General features: G+C 47.2%; 1 protein-coding gene across 1 annotated transcript in view; it reads right to left on the reverse strand.

Moving 5' to 3' along the window:
• Positions 1 to 356: 356 nt before the first annotated feature.
• Positions 357 to 27,361, reverse strand: part of RCOR1 (REST corepressor 1) — a 46,636-nt gene continuing 19,631 nt past the window's right edge. The window contains exons 2-10 of the mRNA XM_077776457.1: positions 23,191 to 23,243; positions 20,728 to 20,889; positions 19,887 to 20,005; positions 17,369 to 17,447; positions 14,350 to 14,544; positions 8,705 to 8,782; positions 8,200 to 8,257; positions 7,452 to 7,681; positions 357 to 4,458 (exon numbers count right to left, since the gene is read on the reverse strand). Coding sequence (XP_077632583.1) covers positions 4,417 to 4,458; positions 7,452 to 7,681; positions 8,200 to 8,257; positions 8,705 to 8,782; positions 14,350 to 14,544; positions 17,369 to 17,447; positions 19,887 to 20,005; positions 20,728 to 20,889; positions 23,191 to 23,243 — 1,016 coding nt within the window. The 3' untranslated portion in view covers positions 357 to 4,416. The remainder of the gene's footprint in view (positions 4,459 to 7,451; positions 7,682 to 8,199; positions 8,258 to 8,704; positions 8,783 to 14,349; positions 14,545 to 17,368; positions 17,448 to 19,886; positions 20,006 to 20,727; positions 20,890 to 23,190; positions 23,244 to 27,361) is intronic.

The raw sequence follows: 27,361 nt of genomic DNA on the forward strand, positions 1-27,361 counted from the left end.
GAGGGGGAGACACAGAATCTGAAGCAGCTCCAGGCTCTGAGCTGGCAGCACAGAGCCCGATGCAGAGCTCGAACCCATGAACCACGAGGTCCTGACCTGAGCCTAAGTCAGACGCTTAACCGAATGAGCCACCCAGGTGCCCCCGACCGCCACCGACTTTATGAACTGTTAAAAAAGAAATACAGTTTGGGGAGAGCTACAGGCTAAACACAAGACGCATCCCCAGCTGTTCCCAGAGGGTGCAGTTTGTGGGGGGGGCGGGATTTGGGCACCCAGAGGCCCCAAATCCCAGTGCAAAACCCCACCACGCCTGAGGCCGGGGCACTGCTTGGGTGGAAAGTGGAGGGTGCAGAAAATGGTTTTGTTTCATGTTTTATTACATCAATGGCTTGAAAAGTTTTATTTAACTTCAGCAAATATTAGAAATAGAAAAATGAATTCTGCAGAATTTCACAAATAAATTTTTCAATCTCCACTAACAAATGTTATCATTCAATGGCTAAGCAATTATAATGCTATGAACATTCACCACAATGAATGTGCTGATATAGAAAACAGGCAAAAAGAGACATTAAAATATTACTTACAACAGCATTATTACAACATATTTTCTTTAAAATTCCAACGTGGATTTTATCACTTCAAAAGATATACAGCATTTCCATTATATTTGCAAACTTAACCTTATACATCTTTTAAAATCTTGAAAACCTTTTTAAGCAATCTAAAAAGCACTTAGCAAAGTTGATAGGTCTACATAATGGAATACTATCCACTCCAGCATAAATCTTAGTTTTCGGAGAAGGTGACTGTAAACACTCATTATCACACGACATGCATAGACTATACTGACCTTCCTTCTTCTGAATTGTAACATTGCTGCAATTGTGCTTTACTATCGTGAGGGGAAGCTGCAGGATCCGGGAGCGGCAGAGAGAGGATTTGTTTCTGAGCATTGCACGAGATCACTAGGTTCAGATTGGCTAACTACCTTGAGTCCACTCGAAGCAAAGGTTCACTTGATACTGAAAGCTGGACTCCTGGGTCACTAGGTTTGGACACAGGCTGGACGGGAGAGGAAGCGAGGCCCTCGTCGGGAGTGGGCTCCGTCTTTCCTTTGCTCCGGGAAGCAGGGACCCAGTTAGTGTAATGCACGGTGTGGCTTAGTTTTGGTACGCACGTATACCAATGGTACATCTGATATTTAGAGAGACAAAAATAGGGCGTAGTTGAAAGTTAAAGTGACGATGAGCACACTCAGAGTGGCGTATGATGTCTGAGGGAACGTTTACACACGGAAAACGACTCTGTATAGCCCACCGCGGAAAGCCCGTAAAACGCAACGTTTTCAGTTTCATGTTTTCATCAGAGAGGTTTGTGACCATCAAAGGGTCTTACAGGTTAAAAACTATCAAAACACCATTTTGAGGAACTGGTGTCCTGTTGGGAATAGAGGTGCCGAGGCCACACGGTGGGTACGTGACCAGCACGATGGAGGCCTGTATTCGCTGGGTGACAGAGCTACCTTACAGGATTGATCACTGTTTCAGACCAGTTAACACAATATTCAAGTAACAAGGTGTTTAAATGGGTAAGTGAAAACAATTTTTACCTAACGCCTTACATACCTACATAAAATTAAATAAAACAAACTTTTAATGCAATACAATTTATATCTTTCAGGGTTTCTAAACTAAAAGTTAAACTATCATTTGCTTCAATGGTACTATATTTTTGCACAATAACTTATACTTAGGAGAAATTTCCCACAAAAATATATATATAATTATGACATTCACATTGATCGTTTTTAAGAAGACAAAGCTTAAGTGAACGTTGCATCCGAAGCAGCTGTGACTGTGGACTTACGCATCCAAACACGACCTGCTGACGCACCCAAGTCTTGATATGTTTTTAAAAAAAAGGGCTTCACATAAATAAGATCCATCACTCGGCTTTTAAAGCGAAGTGACTTCTTGCATTTACAACATCCTCGCAGAGACAGTGTAACGGAACAGTCTGAAACACAGGCTACCTCAGCCATGGAACTACAGCGGCGTCAGGCAGAGACAGCCACGTCTCTAACCTTTCTACCCTCAGGCGAATGAGGACGACGCGGCCCTGACCCGTGGAGAGAAGGCCAGAACCAGGCTGCTGCGGTCCGCCAAGTAAGCCGGGGCAGCGGCCCTTCAGGACTGGGGACCACTGGGTGCCCGGCGGCACGTAAGGGGGACGAGGCAGGACACACGGGGGCCTGGCCCTGCTGCTGCGCCCGCCACGCTTGCGAGAAAACGGCATTGAGCCTGCAAGCACGGCCACAGGGACCACTTGTCCAGGAAAAGGGCCCGGGCGTGCAGAGGGGGACAGACCTACGACCTACCGGCAGAACGAGCCCCGCTGGTGCAAACTGCCTGCCGCTGCCCCATCAGGAGGGAGGAGGCCTTGAGAAGCAGCACAGGGAGCCCCCAGCCTCGCTTCTCGCCCAGTGTCCCCTTGAAGCGGTGTGCAAAACGCAGGCCGCCTGCCCTCCGTGTCTCCCCCGCCACCTCCCGATTCCAGAGCAGGCGCACACCCGCGTGTCGGGTCACCAGTGTCGGGCGCCCCGGCCTCCTCTCCTGCTGTTCTTCACACGCTCTTCCCTGACCCCCAGATGCCGCGTGAAGGGACTAGACGATGCAAGTCAGGAAGTCCCACTTCACTCCCCTTGAGAATGACCTTTCTCTAGATTTCTAAAAATGTACAATTCCAAACAGTCTAGGTTCCTAGCTGACCCTCTTCCTAAAGAGACAGTCAGCTGACTTTAAAAAAGGTGGGGAGGGTGGGAAAAGGCAAGGTGCTTGGAAGTCAAAACACATCAAATTTTAATTGCATATTTTAAATTCTTAAGAATTCTGTTTGTGCCTTAAAGCATCTGCATTTTTTTTCTTTTTGGTATTGAAAGCAGAAGTATTTCAATGATGCAAACCTACAGCGAAAGAAAAGCTCCTTCAACATATTTAGTGCAGCTGCATGGACCGCGGGCGGCCGCAGGGGACGTGAGAGGGCGTCTGAGCTCTGCCCCTCGGCCCTGTGGCAGGTCCACAGTCTGGTACGAGACTAGGTGATTCTGGAAATCCCAGAACATTTATGAGAAGTATTTACTTGTTCCCAGTCCAACCAAAAGGCATTAGTGACCACTCTGTCCCCTGCTTCTTCTCATCTTGGTCTTACGAGAGCCAACAAGCGGGTCACTTCTCTGTCCTGTACTATGACGGAGGGAGACACAGGATGGAGTGGAGACGGTCGCGTCAGCACACGAAGGACAGAGGAGGCTGTACGGAGTGACACGGCGCACCAGCAGGACGGGGACACACAGCGTAGCTCTCTGAGACCATCACCAGCGACCCCAGTCCCCTCGATGGAGCTAACCTGACATCTGAAATCTGCACTCTGTCAGAATCTGCAGCAATTTCTCCCCTGTCTCCTAATCTCAGTGATGTTATCTTTGGCAAGCAAGAAACTTTAAAGAAGAAATAAGACACTAAAACAGAAAGAGGGTGGATAACGTGGTTTGCCAAAAAGGAGAAGGCACCAAATCCAAATGCACGAGCACCAGGTGCAGTGGTGAGGACCGCGTCTCTTGGAGCCGGATGGTAGCGGGGGGGGTGCCCGGGAATGACAGGGCGGCACCTGTCCTGGGATCCCAGTGCTGAAAGCTGAAGGCAGAAAGTGTCGAGTCCACATTCCCTTTACGCCGATGTCCAAGGACAGTTGCTGGGAATGAGCTCTCTACCAGTCGGGAAGGGGGGAGGGCGCGACGCGAGCCAGCTCAGTTTACAAACCACAATTACACCCGATGTCCGGGGGTGGGAGCGGTCTCGGGCCGTTTGGCACGACGAAGGTTACGGCGCAGTCTGCCAACATCCTGCGATTTCCAAAGAAGCATGATACCACTTCGGTGGACGCCTCAGGAAAGAACAACAGAAACTTCCTAAAAGGCCAACAGGTCACAGTCACTCTGAAAATTACATGATGCACAAAGTAGCAGTTGCAGGCCATGCAGGAACAGAGTCGTGCCTTCCCAGTCGACTACCTGTTTGAAGCTGCTGACTGGGCAGAGCTGCCATTCGTGGGGCTCAGGAACTCCGACCCGGGTGGGGGGTCCCCAGGGTCGCCGGAGGCGTGCGGGCCACGAGACCCCGCCGGCACTGGGGCGGAGCGGGAGAGACGCAGTGGGCGCTCTGGGCAGTGGCGCCGACATGGAGGAGCGAGCACGGAATTAAGGCAGATGTAGCCGGGACTGAAGTGTATGCCTTTTTTGGTAATAGCTGCTTGTCCACAGAGATGTGATGCGGATGGCTAGGTGATGTCCTGTAATACCTGATATCTTGGATTACACCGTCGTCCATACCGAGTGCTCGAAGCCACCAGACTTCCTCAGGAAGCAGATGCGTATCTGACGTCTAGAACAGAAGTGGCCTGGGGAGAGGAGACGGAGAAAGAAAAAGAGCATCAGAGCGCAGGGGCGCAAGCCAAGGCGCTCCCTCCGGCCGACCGAGAGGGCGGGGCGTGAGGCAGCAGCAGGGCGAGCACGAGGGAGGCCTCTACAGCCTGGAGTCTCAGGCCCAAATCCTGCCTCTGCCGTTTTCTGTATGAGCATCCTTGGCAGCGGCGTTTCTTTTCCAGTTTCAGCTTCCTCGTCTGCAGAACGCGCACAGTGACGACCCCCTACCCCTCACGGTTACACAGCACCCCGGGGGAGGGCCTCTCAGCACAGCACTGAGCCGGCAGTGGCACCGGGGGTGCCCGCCCTGGCTGGAGGGGGTGCCGGGGCAGCGCCCCCTCCAGCCAACAGCCCCGGGCCCTGCTGGGACGCAGGGACCCACGGGAGAGCGAAGATGGCGGCGTCCCCTATAAAAGCCTCAAAGGCATTTCTAACTCTCCACTCCCAAGTATTGTACTTAGTGCTCACTGCTACCCTCATGATGTCCTTTTTTAAAATTTAAGAATATTTTAATTGTTTAACAGCTCTTCCTTAGGGTGGCATCATAATTTATGAGAAGAGTCAGTCGGATCAGGAGCTTTCTCTTCACTAGTACCACACGCATTTGGTAACTTAAAGTGAGAATNATCTCAGGATCTCAAAAGCTCAAAGTCCTTGGGCCACCTTCCCTTTCTCAGCCCTGAAGGGAAAAAGCCTACCGCTAACAGACCGTTATGCTACTAGAACTTCTGGCAATTCTGAAGACCTCCTCCCTCTTTGTGCAGCATTAACACATAAAATCTGAGGGCAGAAGGGGTGGGCAGGACGCCAGCAGACATCTTTCTTAGCTGCTGGATTCCACAGGATACACAGGAATGAGAAATTACAGGGACGTCAATCCCTGGGCTCTGGCTGGACGGTAACCAGGCTCCTACGGCCCCGGGGCCCCGGCGGACACAGAGCAGCGACCAGTCCCTCCAGGCTCATTTCCTTCTGCAAACTACTATATGGAGAACAGAGAAGCAGGATGGTGGAGCAGAAAAGCTGGCGCCATAAGGGGCATAAAAAGAAAGGGACCAAAGAAAAGGAAATGAAGTGGGGGGCGGGGGGGGAGCAGAAATGGCTGAAGAGGGTGAGAATGTTTACAGACAAGATAAAGGTCGTACATTAAGAAGTTAGGCGATGCCACCAGTTTTGTGGAGAAGGCGGAGGAAACAGACCCACTGAAGATGGGCCATCAAAACAAGATGAAGATGTGCGTGTGGTGGGAGACCAGTCGTGACTGGGCCAATGCTACCACAGACCGGGCAGAGAATTACATTGCTAATCTGATGTGCGATCAGCACAGCAAGTGGACCAGGAAGAATGGACTACCGGACTAGTCAGGAAAAAAAATAACTGTCAGTGACTGAAGCAGACATGAGAAAAGGAAGGAAAGTATATGCGCAAGAACTAGTCCCTCTCAAGCCCCGCTGGTGAGGACCCTTGGTCCCAAACTTAACGACCATATTTTTTAGGCTTAACCTTGCCAACACCTGCTATGATTAGATCTGCAGAGTTTCCTAGGATTTCTGCTTCCTGGGGCTAACGCTGGAAAACACATGGAATAAAGCTTTCATTCTTGCAAATTCCAATGTTCCTTCCCTCATAAGTCTCATCTTCTCAATGCTTCCTAATTGGAGTCCAGGACTTTAGGGAAGTTCATTTGTTGCTAAAGGGGCAACACACACTGGAACCGGGACAAAAATCACTGCCAAGAGATAAACACTTCTTTCTGCTCATAAGCCGTAATGTTCCGGGATCTCGGGCTGGGCCATGCCTGGGTGTGGCTCGGGGAAACCACTCACATAGTTAATGATATAAATTTTGTACCCTTTTCCCAAACATTTCCTGGCATAAACCTCTAAACAGTCCATCAAAATGAGTATGTTTCCACACCCTTCTGACAGATTCTGTGCGTCACGGCCCTTCCTCAAGTTGGCACAGAGGCATGGCATCTCCAGCCATGTTGTGTTGGGGGGGGGGGGTGTCTCCCTTGTGAGGCACTCTGTGCTCAGGTGAGGAGGGGGCCTCTTGGCTGCTTCTACAGCCAGGCTCTTGGAGCAAAAGGGGAGCAGAGACAGCACACAATGGTGATGTCACATCATTCCTGCCGGGTTTGGGGGAGCCTCAGATGAGACGGTGACTTTTCCTGGAAAGCCCAACTACTCCTTAGAATTCTGTGTTGGTGAACAAACTCACATGCAAAGTGCTTGGCACATAACTCTTACCTCTGCCCAGCCCCCTCTCTTCCTCCATGGGAGTGGGGGTAAATTTGGGGCAGGACGGGCCGGCCGAGACGGAAACGGCAGGCGACCCTGTCACAGGAAGCAGGGAGGGAGCAGATGGGGCCATGCAGCCTCAGCAACCTTATGCCTAGTCTCTGCTAAGGCGGCGACAAATTTGTGCCGCTGACCTGGGGACGCCAGAGTGTCAGCCCCGTCCTGGAAGCTCCAGCCAACCAAGGGCCCAAGTGCTGTCTCCGTCGATATTCAAACCTGCTAGCCCCACACAACACCGGCGGCTGCATGATTCGGGATAGCAGACAGACCTGGGAGCTCCTGGCTGGCTGGCCATGCGATTCACCAGGAAGTCCATTAACCCCCCATGGAGGGGCGATACGCTGTATATGACTGAGCTTTACTGACGCTGCTCAAGGCACTTCCAACTTACTGTCTTATGGCTGAGTTCTTACGAGAGCTAAGGAAGTTTTGGTAACGTGGGACATTTTGTGGCTGGAGAAAACCAGGAGAGAACTAAGAGTCCGTACGGGAATTAAAATGTGAACAAAATACTCAGTCACCAAAACTAACTGGCAACACACATATTAAGGTATTTATAGGCAAAAGTCAAGTCACGGAAAGAGCTGAGAGCTACAGGTATTTTTACAGCTGAGAAAGGCCATCGAAGAAGAAACTAAATATGGAGCACGGATCTATCTCAGATTTACCTCGTCTTCCTCTTCAGGCATCTTGATAGAATTATCCGGGGACTTGATAGGTTTCTGGCTACTGGGTCCATTGGTCTCTTCTTTCCCATGTTCTGCCTCCCATTCTTGTAAAACTTCATCTATGTTGAAGCGGCGTCGATAATTTACAAAAAAGTTTTTCACTTGTACCACGGATTTGTTCCCAATCACATCGGAGATTGCCTGAAAATCTCGGCCATATTTCCTGATGGCTAAGGATGTAAGAGAGCATTGTTTTTCAATACAGGATAAAAACAGTTTTTAAAACCCCACACAACTGACATTTATCCCACACTTTCCTTTAGATCCAGGTAAGAAAAGATGTGGGGCTTTTAACCACAGGCACTATCTTGATGTGTTACATGGTGGAGAAAAAAGCAATCGAAATCTGTTTCGCAGATGACTGGGCCGGGGAGGCCCGTGTGACCCTGTCATCCAGAAACCTGCACCTCTGCTCGTGCATCCCAAGACGATGGCATCACCCAGCGGCACCCGGTGGACTTTGCGCATTCTTCTTTTCCAGGTCCCTGGGCCTAGAAGAGCTCTAACCATAAAACTCTCAGCATTCTATCTGCTGCTTTCAGGATTTTATACTTTCTGACCATTCGGAACCCAACATACTCCTAAGAGTGTGTTTCAACACTTTGAGCAGTGTGATGGGAGTGGGGCGGGGTGCGACGCTCCCCAAAGGCACCCACAGCCCCAAGCCCTTTACAAGGACTCCCCGTACCTTGTACCGCGAGGAGCTGCTCTTCCGTGGTCCAGCGTGCATTACATTTCTGAACGACCTGCATGTCCAAATGAGTTGTATGAGCATCATGCGTTTACAGGTGAGTGTGAATCTTACTTTTTCTTAGAATTTCTCAGAATATCAGAATTTCAACATCAATTAGGTTTATAAAGATTGTGTCTAGACCTTTCGATCTATGGGATGTATACTAGAAATATATTATCCAGTTACTAAATATTTTTTTAATGCTTATTTATTTTTGAGACAGAGAGAAAGAGAGAGAGAGAGAGAGGGCAGGAGGAAGGGAAGGAGACAGAGAATCCAAAGCAGTCTGAGCTGTCAGAGGAAAGCTGGATGCGGGACTTAGACCCATGAACCCGGAGATCGTGACCTGAGTCAAAGTCTGATGTTCAACCAAAGGAGCCACCCAGGCTCCCCAATATTAAATTCTTAAACATATGAAACTTGGGTCTGACTTCTAAGATGATGGTTAATATAGTCCTACCTCTGGAAGCCGATATGGTTCTATTCCACCGTCAAGTTTTTCTTTGAGAGCACTGTTTGTCTGTTTAATATTCTGAATCTGAAAGAAAGAATAAAATATTTTAATTTTAAAAATGAAAAACTTTCATAAAGGTATGAAAAGAAAACAGAACTAAGAAAAAACCAAGAGCAAAGTTACTGATCTGTATGGTAGCCAAAACCTGAGGTCCCTATAGGATCCCTTCAGAGCATCTAACGAGATTCTTTAACTCACGTGCTGAGAGCAGCCGACAAGGGATGGCAGGAAGGCCGGCGTGGTGGCCACAGGGCTCCTGCACGCATAGTCCTAACTCACAACCTGAGAACACGTCACCTCTGAGCAGAGCACACATCTGAAGCCTGACACACATGACAGAGGCAGTGCCTGGCTCCCTGCCACACGGACCGAGGTGGGCGGGCCAAGCAGAAGCCTCGGAGGAGAGGTGTCTGCTCTGCAGGACGGCAGGGGCGCTCCCTGGGGCCCGGGCACCGCCTGCCCAGGCACCTGCAGCGCGGCCTTCTTTAACGAGAAGAGAGGAGAGCACTATGTCCCGAATTCTGATCAACTGTAATTCTTCATTTTCTCACAAATTAGATCTCTTCGACATTATCACATTGATCAGACATACCGAATCTTTCACTGCCCCTATCTAATTGAAAGAAAGACACGAACAACACCAATCGCTGAATTGATCCATGGCCGCTCTGGACCCCCGCAGACTCCCAGAGGAGCGGGGACCCGGGGGACTGCAACCCTAAGGATTTTCATTTCTGAAGAATCCCATGGGCAAAAAAACAAGCAAGGGGAGAATCTGATTCATTTTCCCAAATAAAACATCAAAGACACCCCAGAGCAGAAGGTGCCCTCAAAAGCAGTAGCCTCATTAAGGTAAACACAGAGAGCAGGACTTCGAGAGATGGGGTTGGCAGTGAAGGGCAGCCTCGTGGACCCTTTAATAATTCTCTCCTCCTTGAACAATCTTTTCCTACTTAGACTCAAATTTCATTTTCACAGAATCCCAGTGTCACATTTTCTTTCCTGTGTTTTACTTCTTCTGAGAGGGTCACAGGGAGTGGAGATGTACAGGAGCCCGGCGGCCCTGTGAGCAGGACCAGCAGCAGGGACCAGGGAGGGACCTGTCTGCCACGAGCAAGGGCCAGAAAGCCTGCCAGACACAGAGCCCATACCAAGTCAGAACACAGACACAGCTGAAAAGAAAAATAGAGGAAATGTGCCTAAAACCTACTCTATAACAAAACCAAAACAGAAGACCTTGGTCTTCTGAAAATTGCTTTATTTTTTAAAAGGCCCAAGTCAGAAGAAAATAGACTGATACCAGAAATTTACTCACAGTAAGTTCTTGGGAAAGAACACCAAGCTCTCAGACCAGCACGGTCTCACAGAACACGCTCTGATGCGACGCTGCTCTAAAGCTGTGCCGTCTGACGCGGCAGCCACCGGCCACAGGTCACTAAGCACCTGAAATGCAGCTTATGCAGCTAAGGGACTGGACTTCTCACTTCTTTTCCTTTAATCCAAACTTAAATGTAAATAACCACACGTGTCTACTGGCTACCCAATCCAAGCGCACGATCTTAGACTCCCGCTCAGAGCTCTCGGGTACCAACCACCCGTAAAACGCTGCAAGGTTATGCCCAAGGCTATGTTCATAACTCAAGGTTATGTTCAGGGACATAAACTTGCAACAGGGAAGTGACAGGTCCTCAGAAGTCAGCTGTCCAGAATATGACCCGCCTCACAGCATCCCGGTTAGTGCGTCGTCCTATTCATCCTGCCCGGTTGTTTACACGGGCAAGAAACCAGGTAGATACTGCACTGTGACTAAGTAACACACATTTCCCAAGGAGACCAACTCATTCACCACCTGCATTTTCTCTCTGAAATCAATAAAGAAGCAGAGATTACGTAAGTGACTACTCCGAACAACATCTGCAAATTCTGAACGAAAAGTTAGCTCTAAATTCTCTTTAACCTTCACCTCTCTTCCTAATGCATTTTCTTTATTAGAAATACTCAGAGTAAGAACAGGGTTTCGTTAGCAACATGCCAGCTGGAAAGGAAGCCAAAGCAGCAACAAGCTGGATAAGAAATAGGATATAAAGGGGCGCCTGGGTGGCTCAGTTGGTTGAACCTCCGACTTCGGCCCAGGTCATGGTCTCACAGTTCGGGAGTTTGAGCCCCACATCGGGCTCTGTGCTGACAGCTTAGAGCTTGGAGCCTGCTTTGGATTCTGTGTCTCCCTCTCTCTGCCCCTCCCCCACTCATACTCTGCCTCTCTCTCTCAAAAATAAATAACCATTAAAAATTTTTTAAAAAAACAGGGTATCAGAGTAACCAGGATTTAAAGAAAAAACACACACAAAAGCAGTCGACCTGGCCTGGTGCCTTCCCTAGGCCTCCCAGCTGAATAGGACTTTCTTTTTCCTACTTTAGTGTGTGACTGTTTCATTCTTTACTCAGAAAGACCGAAGCCACAGGCACTGGCGGCCGTGTGTCCCCGGCTCCCTTCCTGTCTCCTCTGCGGAGCTGTGGCCACAGCAGGTACAGGGGTTCCCGGAGGGTCAGCCCCACCTCCGGCCCCTCTCCCTCCCAGCACCCCCCCACCCCTGCAGAGTTGGAGGCTACAAAATGGCTTCGGAAGCTTCCAAAGGGAGGTGACAAGTGAGACGAAAAGGCCTAGATGAAGAATGGCAGAAGAGAAAATGCACAAGAGTGCGGGTCCGTGACACCACCTCTGAAAACATGGACTAGTGCCCGGAGCCACCAATGCTGGGTTTCTTGCTATCTGGTACAAATAAATCCTCAGTCGTCTCTGCTGCCATCAGTCGGGTTTTCTGCTCTTTTCCTGGGAACCTTTCCCTGGGACACCCACCCACGGAAGCATCTAGATAAAATGGCCACTTGTGCATCGGCGAGTGCATTTGCCAGCGGCCCCGAAAGGCTGTCTCCCCTGGCAGCGATGAGATGGAAGCCCCCAGATTCAACATGAACTCTGAGTAGCGACCTTCAAACAGAAGAGTGCTGCTCCTGACCGTGGCCGTGAAGCCAGAGGCAGTTTTATCTGTCGTACTGCAGAGTCAGCAACAGCTACATGGAGGAAGGGTCTCGCCTTCTTTGCTCAAGAGATTAACAGGGCACAGTGAGCGTCGGGGGCCTGCTCAACAGAGGGGAGACAGTCCCCTCACAGAGGATGACAGAAGTGTGTGGGGGCTCATGGCCCCACTCGGAGAGCCCTTCCAGCACAAACAGAGCTCACAACGCGCTCCCTCTCTCTCTCTTTCTCTCTCGCAGCCCTCAGACAGCCTGTAAGATCAGGCAGGCAAGGATTAATCTCCTCATTTGAAAAGAGGCCCAGAAAGATTAAGTGATTCTCCTCAGATTAAGGTGCAGCTGCGCCAGCAGCCAGGCCCGGAAGCCAGTCCTCTGACTGCACAGGGACGCCAGGTCCTGCTCCACGCTGCCACCCGCCAGAGCTGACAGACCAGGCCACGGACCCCTCCTCTCATCTGTGAAAGGACTGCCGGCCCTCCTGTTTACCCTTCCAAGGAACCAACAAATCAACAAGGCAAAAACAGCAAAAACGGAACCATCAGCCCACCATTCTTGAATTCCAGAGAGAGAAGCATGGGGAAGGGTGGGCACGAAGGAAGGGACAACAGTCAGCAGGGTACTCGGTTCAATTTGCAGTTCCAACGTACCGTGTTAAATTAGGCTTGAGTGATGAGCCGTGGCCCATACCAGGACAAATAATGAGGAAAGGGTTATGGTAAAGTACCAAATACCCAGGGAAAACTCTGACAGAGCCCCGAGCACAGAACTCCGTAATACTGAAGAAATGACAGATCTGCGTTGGTGAGGGGCGGATCATGTTCATGAATCACGGGGGCGGTTCTCTAGTTTAATGTTAATTCTCTATTTTGATCTAGTCATTCAATACAATCCAATAAAAATTCCAGCAGCACTATTTTTCTGGAAACTGAGAAGGTGAATCTACATTTTCTATGGCAACACTAAGGGCCAGGAGAGACTATCTTGGAGGACTTATCACCAGGCCCAGATGCTCAGGTCTGTGAGGTCCCTGTAACTGAGGCAGGGCGGTGCCAGTAAAGATGGACAAACAGACCAAAGTGACAACAGAGAACCCCAAAGCAGACCACACGCACACGGACGCTGGATTTGAAACAAAGGTCTCCATGCACTGCAGAGGGAAAGGATCGTTGTTTCGGTAAACGGCACTGTTAACCAGATATCCACATGAGAAATAAAACAAATATCCACCCTGTATGTAACAACATACCCTAAAAACTTCCAGAGAGACAGAAGATCAAAATGTAAAGGCAAAACAACACTTTTCAGATACCGAAGAGAGTATCTTCATAATCTTAGGAAAGATTCTTAATAAAACTTAAAAGAGCACTAACTATAAAAGAAAAGAATGATAAACTAGACTACCTTAAAATTAAGAATTTCCGTTCATCAAAAGATCCCATTGAGTGAGTGACAAGGTGAGCCTCAGAATGGGCAAGGAGAAGTCATTCTGACCCTCCCCCTATGGGGGAAGAGGGAGTACTTTTGCAAGGCCTGAGGACTTTTCTGTTGTCACACCTGATGGGGGCAAGGTCACAACTGCCAGACTCTAGAGGGTAAAGGCCAAGGATGCTGTTTACCATCTTACAAGGTACAGGACAACTCACAACAAGGAACTCTCCAGGCCCTAATGTCAGTGCAACAGTTAGTGAGTCAGCCCTAAAGTAGCCCAACCCAACCTCACATAAACTGACAGCACCGCTGTGGGAAACCGCCTGGCCCTGCTCTAGAAAATGCTGGACACAGGCATACTCTAGAAGCCGGCAACTCCACTCTTAGGTGTATATGCAACAGAGAGGCACACATAATGCACCAACAGTCAGAGAAACACTGACATCAGTGTTAACTGTTAAGGGTCCCAAATGGGAAAGAACCCACATGTCCAGGACTGGTGCGACGGCGAAGTGGTGGGATATTTACACAAGAGTGAGAAAGCTCACCCTGGTCAGATCTCATATGCTGAATGACGCTGCGCATACAAGAAACCGTATCCTATGGCTGTATGTAAAATCCAAAATGAATAAAAATAATGTGTGGTTTAAAACGTCAGACCGGTGGCCACCAACTGGAAGGAGGTGGGTAATGAGTGAGAGGGCGACAGTGAGGCGGAGTCCCCTCGGGGCAGCAACTGAAAGGGGAGATGAGAGCCGTCTCGGGGCTCAATAGGTTAAGCGCCCGACTTCGGCTCAGGTCATGATCTCACAGATTGTGAGTTCGAGCCCTGCGTCAGGCTCTGTGCTGAGAGCTCAGAGCCTGGAGCCTGTTTCAGATTCTGTGTCTCCCTCTCTCTCTACCCTCCCCTGCTACGCTCTCTCTCTCTCTCTCTCTCTCTCTCTCTCAGAACTAAACAAACATTTAAAAAAACTTTTTTTAAAAAGAAACATCAATGGATCAGCACCTAAGATCTTCGGTTCAGTTCCTCACAAACAAAATGCCCCTCAGAGGCTTGTGGAAAGAGGACATCCAGGTATGAGGAACACGGGGGGCCCTGAGCGCCAGTGAGCCCCGACCCATGGTACCTGCCGCTTGATGGAGACCAACTCCATGTCTAGCTGCCTCAGCACCGTGGTGGCCGCAGTGGCGTTGGCAGAAACAGCCTCCACGTCTTCTTGAGAAAGAAACATTCCTTTTGGAGGTTTCCTCTTTGCTCGATTTTTAGCTTGTGTACTATGTTTCTCCTTTTTGATCTGAGGAACTGTGTCCGTAGGGGGCACCTGCGTGGTACACAGATTTGAAAAATGAGACTCCAAAATATGAAAATGCCAGATGAGCAGTAGTAAGCCTATTTTCCCAACATGGCTCTAACAGTCTGACAAACACCATGCCATCTCCTGACTGCCATCTCCATGCTAACAGGCAGTGAACAAAATACTGGCTGTTGGATTCTGGCTAAACACTTTGAAGCAGAACCCCCTGCCCTCCTACATAACCACCACCTTGCTTCTATCACTCTGAGCCTCTGGCATTAAGCGGTCCGAGCTTCTGTAGTAACACGGAAGCAAACGAGAGCTGTGTTCTCTTCTGCTGTGTTCTGTTATAGTATACATGTGAATGCTGAGCTACTTTATCCCAACAGTTCTCAGCAAAACAGATGGACTCAGGGCCACAGAAAGATAAAAGGAGAAATTGATTCGGCACATATGTAAAATCCATTAAAATCCTTGAACTCTTTATAGACGTTTATAAACATAAACGTCCATATGCAACTATGACTTTTTTATATACCCTCTTTTTGGATGACACTTAACTTTTAGGGCAACTGTATAATTTGCTTCAAAAATACATGCTGTCATTTGATAATGCATGACTGCTGCTAATTTTTTTTAAGTGCTCTTTATGAAATGCAGTAAAATCTTGGCCAGGAAAGGATACTGTCCTGATAACAATTTTAAGAAGTTTTTCCAACAGTTCACAATCTCATCTTGTTAGTGTATTAACATTTGCTGATGAAGCGGGGATTATGTGGAGGTTTTCTGCTTCCTATCTTAAAAGCCCGAAATAAATAGGCCGTGCACACTACGATGGTGCCAGCAAGTTCCTGAACAAGTGATGATGATGCACGAAAACGTTAGTAGGCACTAAACTGCACCATCTGTGATAGCACTGTGCTGTCTAGCAGAGGTGGTCACCTACTGACCACGTGCCCGTTTTCTCAACATTTCAGAACACAAAGAAACTTAAGATAGAAATCATTTTTCTCTTTTAATCAGAAATTGTGCTACATAAGTAAGATTTACGAAACTTAAACCAAGCCTTTCCCCTTTCATTTAAAATGTCTTGCTGAAGAAGCTAATAAATAACAAAGTATCAAGACAAAGCCTCCTGACCGCAGGTACAATTTCATTTCACAAACAATCTAATTTAGCTAACGCTTCAAATGAGCTTATTATCTGGGCATTCATATAAATCCAGCTGGAATGCTATCCAGGACAAATGATCACTTTTCAGTTTGGTGATACACAGCCTACCAAGTGAGGCCTTAAAAATGTAACTAGAAGACTTTGACCCAACAGTTCAACTTCCACAAATTTGTTCCAGTGGAAAAAATTAAGTGAACCAATATTTAATCATGAGATCAGCATTTCAGCATTGCTTAAAATAACAAAAAAGCACAGGGGGAAACTGATAAAACCCCTAGGATTACTTAACTGAATTATGAAAGGTGGAGGATAAAATAACACACTAATAACAGCTATGTACACAAATGTATGACATAAAAACATGTTCAAGAAGGAGTAAATTTAAAAGGTTCTAAAAATTATATACTGAGGTCCCATTTTATGTTTTTTAAAAAGCACAGAGTCACAGCTGTGTATATGGACATTTCACAGGGGCAGTTATGTGGAAAGGGTCACGGAAATGTTAGCAGTGATTAAGGGAGATAATATTGTAACTCATTTCCCTTTTCTTCTTTTTGTTTAGCTGGATCTCCTACTTTGCCTACAAAAAGACTGTATTCTTGACGTGATTTTCACGTTTAGGAATGTCTAGACTCTTCTGTTTTCCATGCCTAAGAACAGCTGTTCTCCTCCCTTAGAACCTCCTGAGACAGAGAACTCTGAGGTGTTACTGGCGCTGTGGATACGGACTCTCTTCAGAAAAGCACTTGTATGAACTTACGTATACAGTCATAACCACACTGGGACGCAACACTCCAGCCTGAATGGGGCGCTGATGGGCACCGATGGACTCTGGGGCCCTTTGCTCCAGGGCCTATAGTGCTGTCCTTCCTGCAGGGCCCTGCCGCAGGGGTGCTGTGTTGTGGGGGCGTTCCACGCTGTGCCAAGGAGCCCTGGGTTTCCCTGGAGGGCCCTCAGGGACCCCATATATGCCTTATTCAAGCTTTATGAATGGGTAAAATAACCTAAGACGGCAACCCATTTCAAAAGGCCAGTAAGATCATCCAGGCACCCCATCGTTCTCAGTGAGGAGTTCGCAATAAAGGGATGTTATAAATATACACACAGAAAGTCACACAACTGTAGGAACTCATGGGCCTCTTGAATCCTCTGACATAAGAGTTTTCAGATGTGAAAGATAAAAAGACCCCCGTGCGAGGAGGCTCACTGCTGTATGACTAACGCTGCTGGTTGTGAGTAGCGGGAAAGCCTGCCCCGAGTCCCCGCCGCCCTCTGCAGTGCGCTCGTGACCCACTGTGCGGGCCCCTGCGCCGGCCCTCGCGAGGAGACCCTCAAGGCTGAGAGGAGCCAAGCCCTCGCCTGGACCTCACCAGTACTGCTCCAGGGCTCGCTAACTACTGAGCTAATGGCTTGGGAGAGAAGGCAGTGAGGACGGCTGCCCAGTGAGGACAAAATCGTTACTCAGTAATACTACCGCTTCCTTTCGGGCTTTCTTTATCCTGTTTCACAGCAAACAAAATTCTAAGGTCTATAAAGCAAGGTTAGTATTGTTTTAAAAGTCATATCATGATGCCTTGTACATAGCACTGAATATATTAAATAGAATAAGTAAGAGGAATGTTTTACGTATGGAACGAATAAAATTTATTTGCCTAAACAATACTAGGGAAAAAAATACCTCCTTTTTGCTTTCCTTGTTTTGATCAATCTCAATGTCAATGGGGTTATTTCCATTTGTTTCTTCCAGTTCATCCTCACTGGAAGGCAAGAACAAGTTACTGAAAGATTATTTGGTACTAATTCTATTTAATATACAAATATAAGCAATAAATTGATTTAATGACAGATTTAATATAAAATCAGTATGTTTTCAGAATGTTGAGATACACATTTTTACAATTCAAATAAATTAAAACCAACTCCTTAGTTCTCTTAGTCTAAATAATTAAAAAACAAACAAAAAAACAAAAACAACCTACTGAAATAGGTTTCTAACTTCCGAATAAGATCTAGAACACTGCTGCTTTATATCTGTAAAATGCTTCTTCTCAACTCTCAACAGAAAAAAAAAAGATCAAATTTAAGGGGTTTATGTAATCACCCCATAATTATCTTGTGGTGGGCTAGGACAAGATCATTACACGTAACTGAGAAATTACTCAAGAATAAAGTCCCCTCGCACTGGGAACAAATCCCCAATGAGTGATATTCCACTTCAAGTCCCAAGTACACGCTCATGACTCAACCCAAGTGCAAGGATGGGAGAGCCTTTCGGCGGCCTGGATAAACCAAGATTTTCAATCAGGTTAATTTAAAAAAAAAAATTCACGTTAATATGGTACTTTAAATGCTTTCGTTTATAGCTTTCCGTGTATTATTTTTTTTTTTTAAAGAGCTGCGTAGTAGAGCCTTTACTTTTTGAAAAGAAAACTGAGGTTCACGGACGCCGAGCACAGCTTGCCCCAGTTCCACCAGTCACAGCCAGCTTACTGTCCCTGGGACCTTCCCACACGCGGGACCTTCCCACCCGCTCGCTGGCCAAGGAGAGAGAGTCCAAAAGGAGAGGGAAGGAGAGGGAGCCGGGGCTGAGGGACAGGTCTGACAAGTGCCCTTGGGGTTCGTGCGCAGGGAAGCAGGGGGAGGGGAGTGGGGAGATGAGAGCAGTCAATGCTCTTACTGTCTCATACTCAGGGACAAAACAAACCCCAACCTATTCTTTTATTTCACTCTAATTTTAGGTTGGTAGAGTACAGCTGTCTCCAGTAGGAGGCTTCATTTATGAAGAGTAAAGGAGTCCTAACGTATAATGGAAGTAAACTTTCTTAATCAAAAGTTATTGGAACATTAAAAACAAGCTCAGCAGTGTTTGCCACTCTGATTACGAAGAGCACTACACCAAAACCAGGCCCGCCGGTATGTGAGCTGCAGAGCACACAGCGCGCAGACGCACCAAGGCCAACAGCTCTACAGACCCTCACAGCTGGAGCGAGCTTGGCAGACGTCCCCACCGTCGCCCCCACTTTACAGCTGGGCCCACGGACGTGAACTCTCCAGAAGTGATACTACCAATTTGTTCCAACGTTATTCTATTTAAAATCATAAAACACTCTCCTGAGATGGGGCCATGGAGATCAGATAGTCTGTCTCCCTTCACTTTATTTGTACGATTAATTTTAAAAAACAACATTACAGGAGCGCCTGGGTGGTTCGGTCGTTGGAGTGTCTGACTTTGGCTCAGGTCATGGTGCCGCAGTTTGTGAGTTTGAGCCCCATGTCAGGGCTGACAGCACAGAGTCTGCTTCAGATCCTCTGTCCCCAACTTTCTCTGCCCCTCCTCCACTGGTTCTCTCTCTCTCTCTCAATAAATAAATGAATTACTTAATTTAAAAAATTAAAAAATAGCATTGCAGAAAATGTGGAAAACAAATTTCCAAAAGCCACCTATGGTGCCGCCAACCCAACACAAGAACCGCCATGTCTGCTTGCTGCCTTCCAGACTTGGAGCTTCTTCATTTTAGAGTCGAGGAGGTGGAGGCTCGGGGAAGGGACGTGTTGAACCAACCCGCATGTGAGTCCGCAGAATCTCTGGAGTGAGACTCCCCCTGCTTCTGCGTGGGAGCACAGGGCCACCCCGCTGCTCTGCGTCATCCAGAAGACCGGGGAGTGCTGGCTCGGACGCATCTTACCACCAAGCTATCCCTACAACTGGTGTCCTTATGAAGAAGAGATCACAACATGTTTCGCTCCCTCTCGCTCCCATACACAACGCAGATGGTTTAAAAAGGGATGAGGGAAACCTAAACTGTACTGTCATCTTCTAACACACCAGACCTAAATACGGGGCAGGTAAATCTTGTGTAAGCATACCCAAAAAAATTCGACCTAGGAAATCACAGATTTCCTTCTTATTAAAAGGAGACACCCTTCAGGGGCACGAAAGAATATGTGGAAAAGTTCGCTCATTCAAACTGGAAGTTTGCTGAATGCAGGAAGAGAGTGGTAAGAAACAAGCCCCTGAACACACGGCTCAGGGACGGGAGCCGCGGGATAGCTGTGTACATCTGGCCCCACCAGGACGGCATCTGGAGAAAATCCATCAGTCTCCCTTTCTTTTGGGCACTGACCACCTCTCAGAAATTCTAGTGACCTGAGAGACGCTCCACGCGGGGAGACACCACCTCCAGGCAGGAACTGACCTCTCCTCCCGCTCCCGCTTCTGCTTCCGGGCATGGCGGTCCATCACACTGGTTTTAGTCCTTGTCTTCTTCCAGGAGTAGTAAAATTTCACCAGACTTGCTATAGATTTGTCAGGAAGCTGAACATAAAAACTGAGTTGGTTTCGATTTAGAGCTGATCGTTACAAATCAAGTGCGCTTAGGCTTAGATACGGTTAATAAGGGTCATCTCACACACACAGAAATGTCGTAAGGCACAACCCTTTTCTCTGAGAAGAAGATTCAAGAAGAACTCTCATCAATACATTTCCCAACTACTGCAGTGTGGTTGCAAGTGAAACTCAGCCCAGGGAAGATAGCCACAGGCAGGCTGAGATGAACCCAAGTTTCTACACACCTAACGGTTCTAGCCTAACTTCTAGGTTATTTTTTAAAAATTCATTTTAGCAGTCACGTAATCAATAAAAGCTTTCCTGGTAGGAGCCCACCAAATAGCCTTCTAGGATATAAGAGATAAGCAAACCTTCCCCACGCAGCTAGGGCTCCATGACACTCCACACCTCATCAAACAACCATCAAAGACGCTATCGGATTAATGCGGGGAGTCCTAACAAGAGACAGGGCTGGCGGTGGCAGGGGCTTGTGTTACAGCTGCTGTCAAGCCAGGAAGTGCTGGGAGATGCTTCGCCCCTGTAATCGGAGGCCTCCCATCCACTCCACAGCAAGCACGATCTACTCTATCTGAAGGGAGCTGTATTCCAAACGGGAGTATCTGCTTATGGCCGACACCTCTATCTTTCAGGTATGCTGCAGGGACAGAGGTCAGGGAGAAACAGAAAAATCAGCGGTTTCATCTACTCACCATTTGTTGGATTCTATGAAAAGTTTTCCCATGAAAACTAAAGGCTTGCTCAAACAAGACTTTATCTTCCACAGTCCACTCATCTGGGAAGGGGGTAAAGTTGGGCAAATCAGCCAATGACTTTTCAATATTATGCTTATGCCAAAAGAGCATCCCAAGAGCCTAGAAAAATAGTATCAGTGAAATTTTAGACCAAAGACGTGAGTGAAACATTAAAATGGAAATGGGGTTGGTGAAAGGAAAGCCCGTGCCCCCTGCAGCCGGGGAAATGCTGCTCTGTGGCTGATGCGTGCGCGCTCCTGCGAGCTGCGGTCCACAAAGCTCACTGCTCAGATTAGGACACGGTGGCCCTGGGCGCCTGGGGGGCTCAGTCAGTTGAGCTTCTGACTTCGGCTCAGGTCATGATCTCGCAGTTTGTGGGCTCTGTGCTGACAACTCAGAGCCTGGAGCCTACTTCGGATTCTCTCTCTCTCTCTCTCTCTCTGCCCCTCCCCCTCTTATGCCCTGTCTCGGTTTCTCAAAAATAAACAAACATTAAAAACAAAACAAAACAAAACATGGCAGCCTTGAGAATTAAGTCCTTGATGGCGGTCCAGGGCTGGCGCAGGTGGCAAAAGCAGTGAGGCTATAGAATTTGTGCTCTTTAAGTTTATTTATTTTTGAGAGAGGGCATGTGCACAAGTGGGGAAGGGGCAGAAAGAGAGAGGGAGAGAGAGAGAATTCCAAGCAGCTCCACATTGTTGGTGCAGAGTCGATGTGAACCCATGAACCACGAGATCATGACCTGAGCTGAAACCGAATTGGTCGCTTAACCGACTGAGCTCCCCAGGCCCCCTTGGAGCCTACGCTCCTAAAAGGCCACGCTTGAATGCCTCTGTTACAAAGGATAAAGTAATTCACAAAAGCACTTAGTTGTTTTGTTATTCTTTTCCTGAAAAAGCTAAAATATAAAGAGGGGTTGTTGGTTTTTCTTGTAACCCAGAAGGGAGAAAATATTCAAATGGGTGACAAATAGGAAATGAGAGGTAATTCAGCAATTTTTTTCCTGAGACAACTTCCTGTAATTCCAAAGTGAGACCAATCATACTTTTGAAGGCCAGGCTCCTTAAAAATTCATCTGAGTACACAGGGCGCCTGGGTGGCTTAGTCGGTTAAGCGTCCGACTTTCGCTTAGGTCATGATCTCACGGTTCATGGGTTCGAGCCCCGCGTCGGGCTCTGTGCTGACTGCCGGCTCAGAGCCTGGAGCCTGTTTCAGTCTGTGACTCCCTCTCTCTCTGACCCTCCCCTGCTCACGCTGTCTCTCTCTCTCTCCTAGAAGAAAAAAAAAAAAGAAATTAAAAAAAAAAAGATAAAAAAAAAACAACTGGTGATCTTCAGGGTGGATGGCTGGCTCAGTTGGTAGAGTATGTGACTCTTGGATCTCAAGGTCATGAGTTACAGCCCCATGATGACTGTAGAGATACTTAAAAATAAAATCTGTACAGGCTTCTCAGTGGCTCAATCCGTTAAGCATCTGATTCTGGGTTTCTGCGCCAACAGTGCAGAGGCTGCTTGGGACTCTCTCTCCCTCTCTCTCTGCCTCTCCCCTGCTCATGCTCTCTCTCTCTCTCAAAATAAATAAACTTCTAAAATGAATAAATAAAATAAAATCTTTTTAAAAACTGGTGATGTTCCGAGCAACTTGGTGAAATTCATGAGTAAGATTTGGAAAAAGAAAAAGGATAAATCTCATGCTTTTAAAGATTCTGGAACTGTCTCATTATAATTGGCCTTTCTAACCAATTCTACCAAGCTGGAATAATTGAAAGTAAGGTCAAGGCTAAAACAAAGAGTCCAATTCTATATAATGTAACTTAGTATTTCCCCCAGTCATGAGGATAAATGCTAGTAACAGTCTGTAAAATCTAGATCAATGCCAAGGAAAGCACTAATCCAAATTAATATGCTTATTTATAGAATAGGAATTAGAAATAAGGCTGAAATAAGATTATCATCCTACTTCTGGGGAAAAATTAATCTCCTAGTTTTCTCATTAATAGGTTCCAAGCAATTTTTAAAAGAAAACTTTTCAACAAATATTATAACTTGAAAGTGATTCACAACAGTTAATATGAAAAGAGAACACTGTGGGTCTGAGTGTGACATGTCACACGAAGTCGGGAAAAAATCCATCACACAAACACACAAATGACAAACCACATATTCAAACAGGGAAGTACTGAACCCTAACTACTACAAAGCTGCAGAAACACACAGATGGCTTTCAAATAAAAGGGCTCTCTAATTCATCTCAAGCAGTAAAAGGGGGACCAGAGCCTTGTTTAATTTGCAAGTGACCACTAAAAAACTGCACGGTCACTTAACACACAGAACACAATTTAACAGGTCAGCTATTAAAAAATAAATAAATAAAAACAAACAAACAAACCCATTTTAACAACAAAGGACACCATGTTGTTACCTGCTCCATGTTGTACCCATGCTTCTCTTTAGCAATGGCGATGTATTCATCTACTGAAAAACAAGACAAGAGAAAGTAAACAGACTGAGGGATAGGGAATCACAGGATATCAGCACTACAATTATATATATATATATATATAAACTGTATATATAAATATGTATGTGTATACACACACACACACACACACACACACACTTCAGGCCTGGCCCACAGGAGAAAAAAATAAAGAACAGACAGTAAGAAGACAGAATCATATAACAGGATCCCACTATGGGTCTTACATATATAAATCCCAAAAGGAATGGTTAAAAATATACTACAATATTAACAGTACTTGTCTATGGATGGGAGAGATCATGATTCTTTTTTTTAACGTGGTTTTACTTATTAAATTTTCTATGATAAATATCACAGGGGTACTCTGAAAGATAATCAAAAGAAATAAAAAGAAATATTAAATTGGGGTTTGTTTTTAGTCTCAACTGAAGTTGAAAAACAAACAACTTATCTTCACGTTAAAAAAATCTACAACATGAGTTACACGAATCAATGCCTGCTATTTGCTTTCAACTTCCAAATCAAGGTGACAAGTGCCAGGTCTTCAAGCACTAAGGTAGCACCAAGGAAAACTGACTGGCTCTGGTACTGAGGGGAAGCTGCCATCCCAAAGTTACTTCCTCTCTACATCTTCCAGCTTTTCTTCCAGGAAAAAAAAAGAGAGAGAAAGAGAGAGAGACTACTAATCAATAACACTTCATTACACGCTTATATAAGTTTTTCATTTTTATAAATTTTGTAAATTACAAAAATAACACAAGCTTGGGGGAAAAAAAAAACCCAATAGCACAGAACCGTCTGAAACAAACATAAGTCCCTCTGGCTCAGCCACCTCTCCCTCTCCCCACCCGCGAGGCTCACTCTCCAGGTGCAATGACCAAATTTAAGAGTTGAGAAAACCAGGCTCTGAGTGACTCCCTTGCCCACTGTTATTACCCAGGGAGTTAAGGAAGCAGCCGAGGAAAAGTCAGAGCCTCCCGGGCTCAGGACGCTATTCAATTCCACCACAACCGTCTTACCTAATGGTGGCACAACGGACAACCAATTTACAAAAAAGAAATCAACTCTCTGAAGAAGAATTCAAACTCTTTTATTAACAGGTATTCTAACAGTAGAGGAAAAGCTTTTCCACTGAAGAAGAAAAAGTCAAGGTCACTCCAACTGTGACTACATACAGTGCAACTCAGTATTCGTTTCAATACCAAGGCACTAGTTTTCTATTTCCTTTTTTCATACTGAAAGTACATACAACAGACAGTTGCTTCACTCAGAATATATACACCAGACCCTTGACCTCAAGTTTGAACTACATGGGTCCACTTTCACAAGGATCTTTTACAGTCCAGTGCTGTCAAAGTATTTTCTCAACAGCACTGTCTTTTCTCTGGCTTCCATTACTGGAAGAAAACAGTGTGCGTCACATTAACGCACAACGTGTAATGTGTGTTCACTGGCTCTTTATGTCGTCAGCAGGCCATCAGTAGTTATGTTTCTGGGGAGTCAAAACCTGCATGTGAACTTTTTACTACACAGGGTGTTGGCACCCCACGTTGTTCAAGGTTCAACTGTAGTAAAATTCCTATTTACCCAAGAGTCAGCAAACGACAAACTAAATGACCCTGGTCTGTCACAAAAGTTGGAACGGGTGATCTTAAAAATGGGGAGGAATTATTCCAAAGTGTGTCCCTTGCTGATTTATTTCACAATAGGCTGGGTTATGCCACGTAAGAGAAAAATGCCCTAAGCTTTACGTACAATGTTGATGAACGGTGAGGCCACGTGGCTCACACGGGGACCTCGGCGGAAAAACTGCAGGTTGGATGATAAAACTAAGTAAAGAGACCTGTGTACGGGCAGAGGGGAAAGCAATCTACAGTGAACTGAGGGTCAACCCTGGGGAGGGTCTGCTGGGAGGGTGGTTTCTTCTCATAGATATCTTGCAAATGAACCTCAAACTTCTGCTGTACAATCTCAACTCCACAAGCGTACAAATGTCCAGACACGGCCATTTACCTTCGCCGAGTGAGGAACGCTTGATGTGTGCACAGCCACCGCTCAGTCATGTGATCTGCGAGCAAACCCGCGCACCCATGTCTGAGCCGGGCAGGGGGCAGGCCCCACAGTGCACTGCCCCAGGAACCCGCCCTGCCCACTGTTCTCTGTTCAGGAGTCCTTTCTGCTGCATCAGCAACAGGGCCAGTAAGCCTGTCCCCATGTCTCCAACCGGATTTAGTTTAAAAATTACAAGGAGGGGCGCCTGGATGGCTCAGACGGCTAAGCGTCCGACTTCAGCTCAGGTCATGATCTCGTGGTTTGTGGGTTCAAGCCCCATGTCGGGGTCTGTGCTGACAGCTCAGAGCCTGGAGCCTGCTTCCGATTCTGTGTCTCCCTCTCTCTCTGACCCTCCTCTGCTCACGCTGCCCCTTTCTCCCTCTCTCTCTCTTTCTCAGAAATAAATAAAACATTAAAAAATTTTTTAAATTACAAGGAAAACGAAGCATTCTTTGGATGCTACTCTATTTTCATCTGCTTTGCTTTTTAACAGGAAAATTATTAGCTGGTGACAGGAACAGTAAAATGGACTAAAAGTGGATTCTGAGCATTATAGCCAAGTTTGGGCAGAACACTTTCCGAGCTGTAAACAGCAAGGTGTTCTTAATAAGTAACCTTTAAAATCACTCCTCTTTTCGATTTTCTTGTAGACTGCCCTGAGGACTCAAATCTAAAGCAAAGGAAGAAAGCACTTTATCAGAGCCACTTAGGGGAAGTCACCTGTATCTCTACCAGGTGACCTGAAGGCAGGACAAAGCAAGTTAATATGTGGGGAGCCTTGCAACTTGCCAAAAAATTACCATCTGACGCCCACCAGCAAAAATACAATTTTCATTCTTGTCATTGTCCCCAGCATCCAACGAAGATCAGATAAACAATATGTTAAATGAATGCTGGGAGCGCTGTCACGTGCACGATGTCACAGAAGAAAAAGGTTCTTTTCCACCAAGTGAAAAGGCAGCGCGGGTCAGGTGTGGGAGGTCCCATCTTGGCTCCGGCTCTGGACGAAAGCAGCTCACAGGCGGTGGTGGCCGAGCACAGGGCTCCACCGTGTTACCTTCAGCAACTTTCCTGACCTTCCCGGGAAGTAGCTCTCGCCAGCAACGCTGCGCCATCACCTAACTGCAGACTACGCAGAGCAGGCAGCCCTCCCGGAACGTGGAAGACCGGACTTCATCCAGCACAGGGCTGTGTGCACGCAGGCTGCCGCCGCCAGCCGTGTCCCTCACCGCCTCGCTGCTGCGCGTGCAGAGTCCTCAGCTCCTGCCTCCTGCCCCCTTCCCAGCCGGGGGACAAGGGTGACCGGCCACGGCTTCTACGGCCTCCAGTGCCTTCTCTACCACCTGCCCTGCCCCTTTACACAGCGTGCCGGGAGCTGCCGGCAGGGCATGACGAAGGTGGGAAGCGTGCATTTTCAAAACCTCCCACGTGCTTTCCTTAAGCAAAAATAAGCTTTCAACCTAAGCCGGTAAGACCCACTCCCAAACGCCTTCACAAAAACGAAGGGGGACCGGGTGACCACGTACGTTAGCTGGTGGGTAACGGACGTGTCAGGAAGGGAGGCAAGAGCAATACAAGCTGCCTGAGACCAAAGCTCTAAAATAGCGAACCCGGGGCTCCTTGGGGACCTTTCCAGTACTTTCTCATCTCTGGCAGCAGTAATCTTGATTTCATCTCTAAAAAATTAAAGGTTAACCAGAGGCCACCCCAATCTGGGCGTGAGGAGCCCTGCAGGCGGGGGCACTAAGTACGCTGCGATTAGGCCGCTGCTGCAAGTCCACGTGGCTTAAGAAAATGCCAGGACGCAGGCAAGGGTCTGGTCGTCAGGCGCGCCAGCCCCCCCCCCCCCCGCACGGGGGCAGGACCAGGCAGGCGCCTGGGTGCAAGCAGGTGACCGGACCTTCTAAGCAGAAAAATCAGTCACTTGGTGTGCTCTCCTTCAAAAACCACTCTATCTTTGTATAACACAGTATTTTTTAAAACTTGACTATTCCTAAGGAAACAACCAAGGAGAACCGTCTATCTTAAGTTATAATGGATAAAGACACGTGTCACTTCG

The sequence above is a fragment of the Crocuta crocuta genome, unplaced genomic scaffold, assembly GCF_008692635.1.
Source record: "Crocuta crocuta isolate KB4526 unplaced genomic scaffold, BGI_CrCroc_1.0 scaffold8, whole genome shotgun sequence".
In the NCBI taxonomy this organism is placed as follows: Eukaryota; Metazoa; Chordata; class Mammalia; order Carnivora; family Hyaenidae; genus Crocuta; species Crocuta crocuta.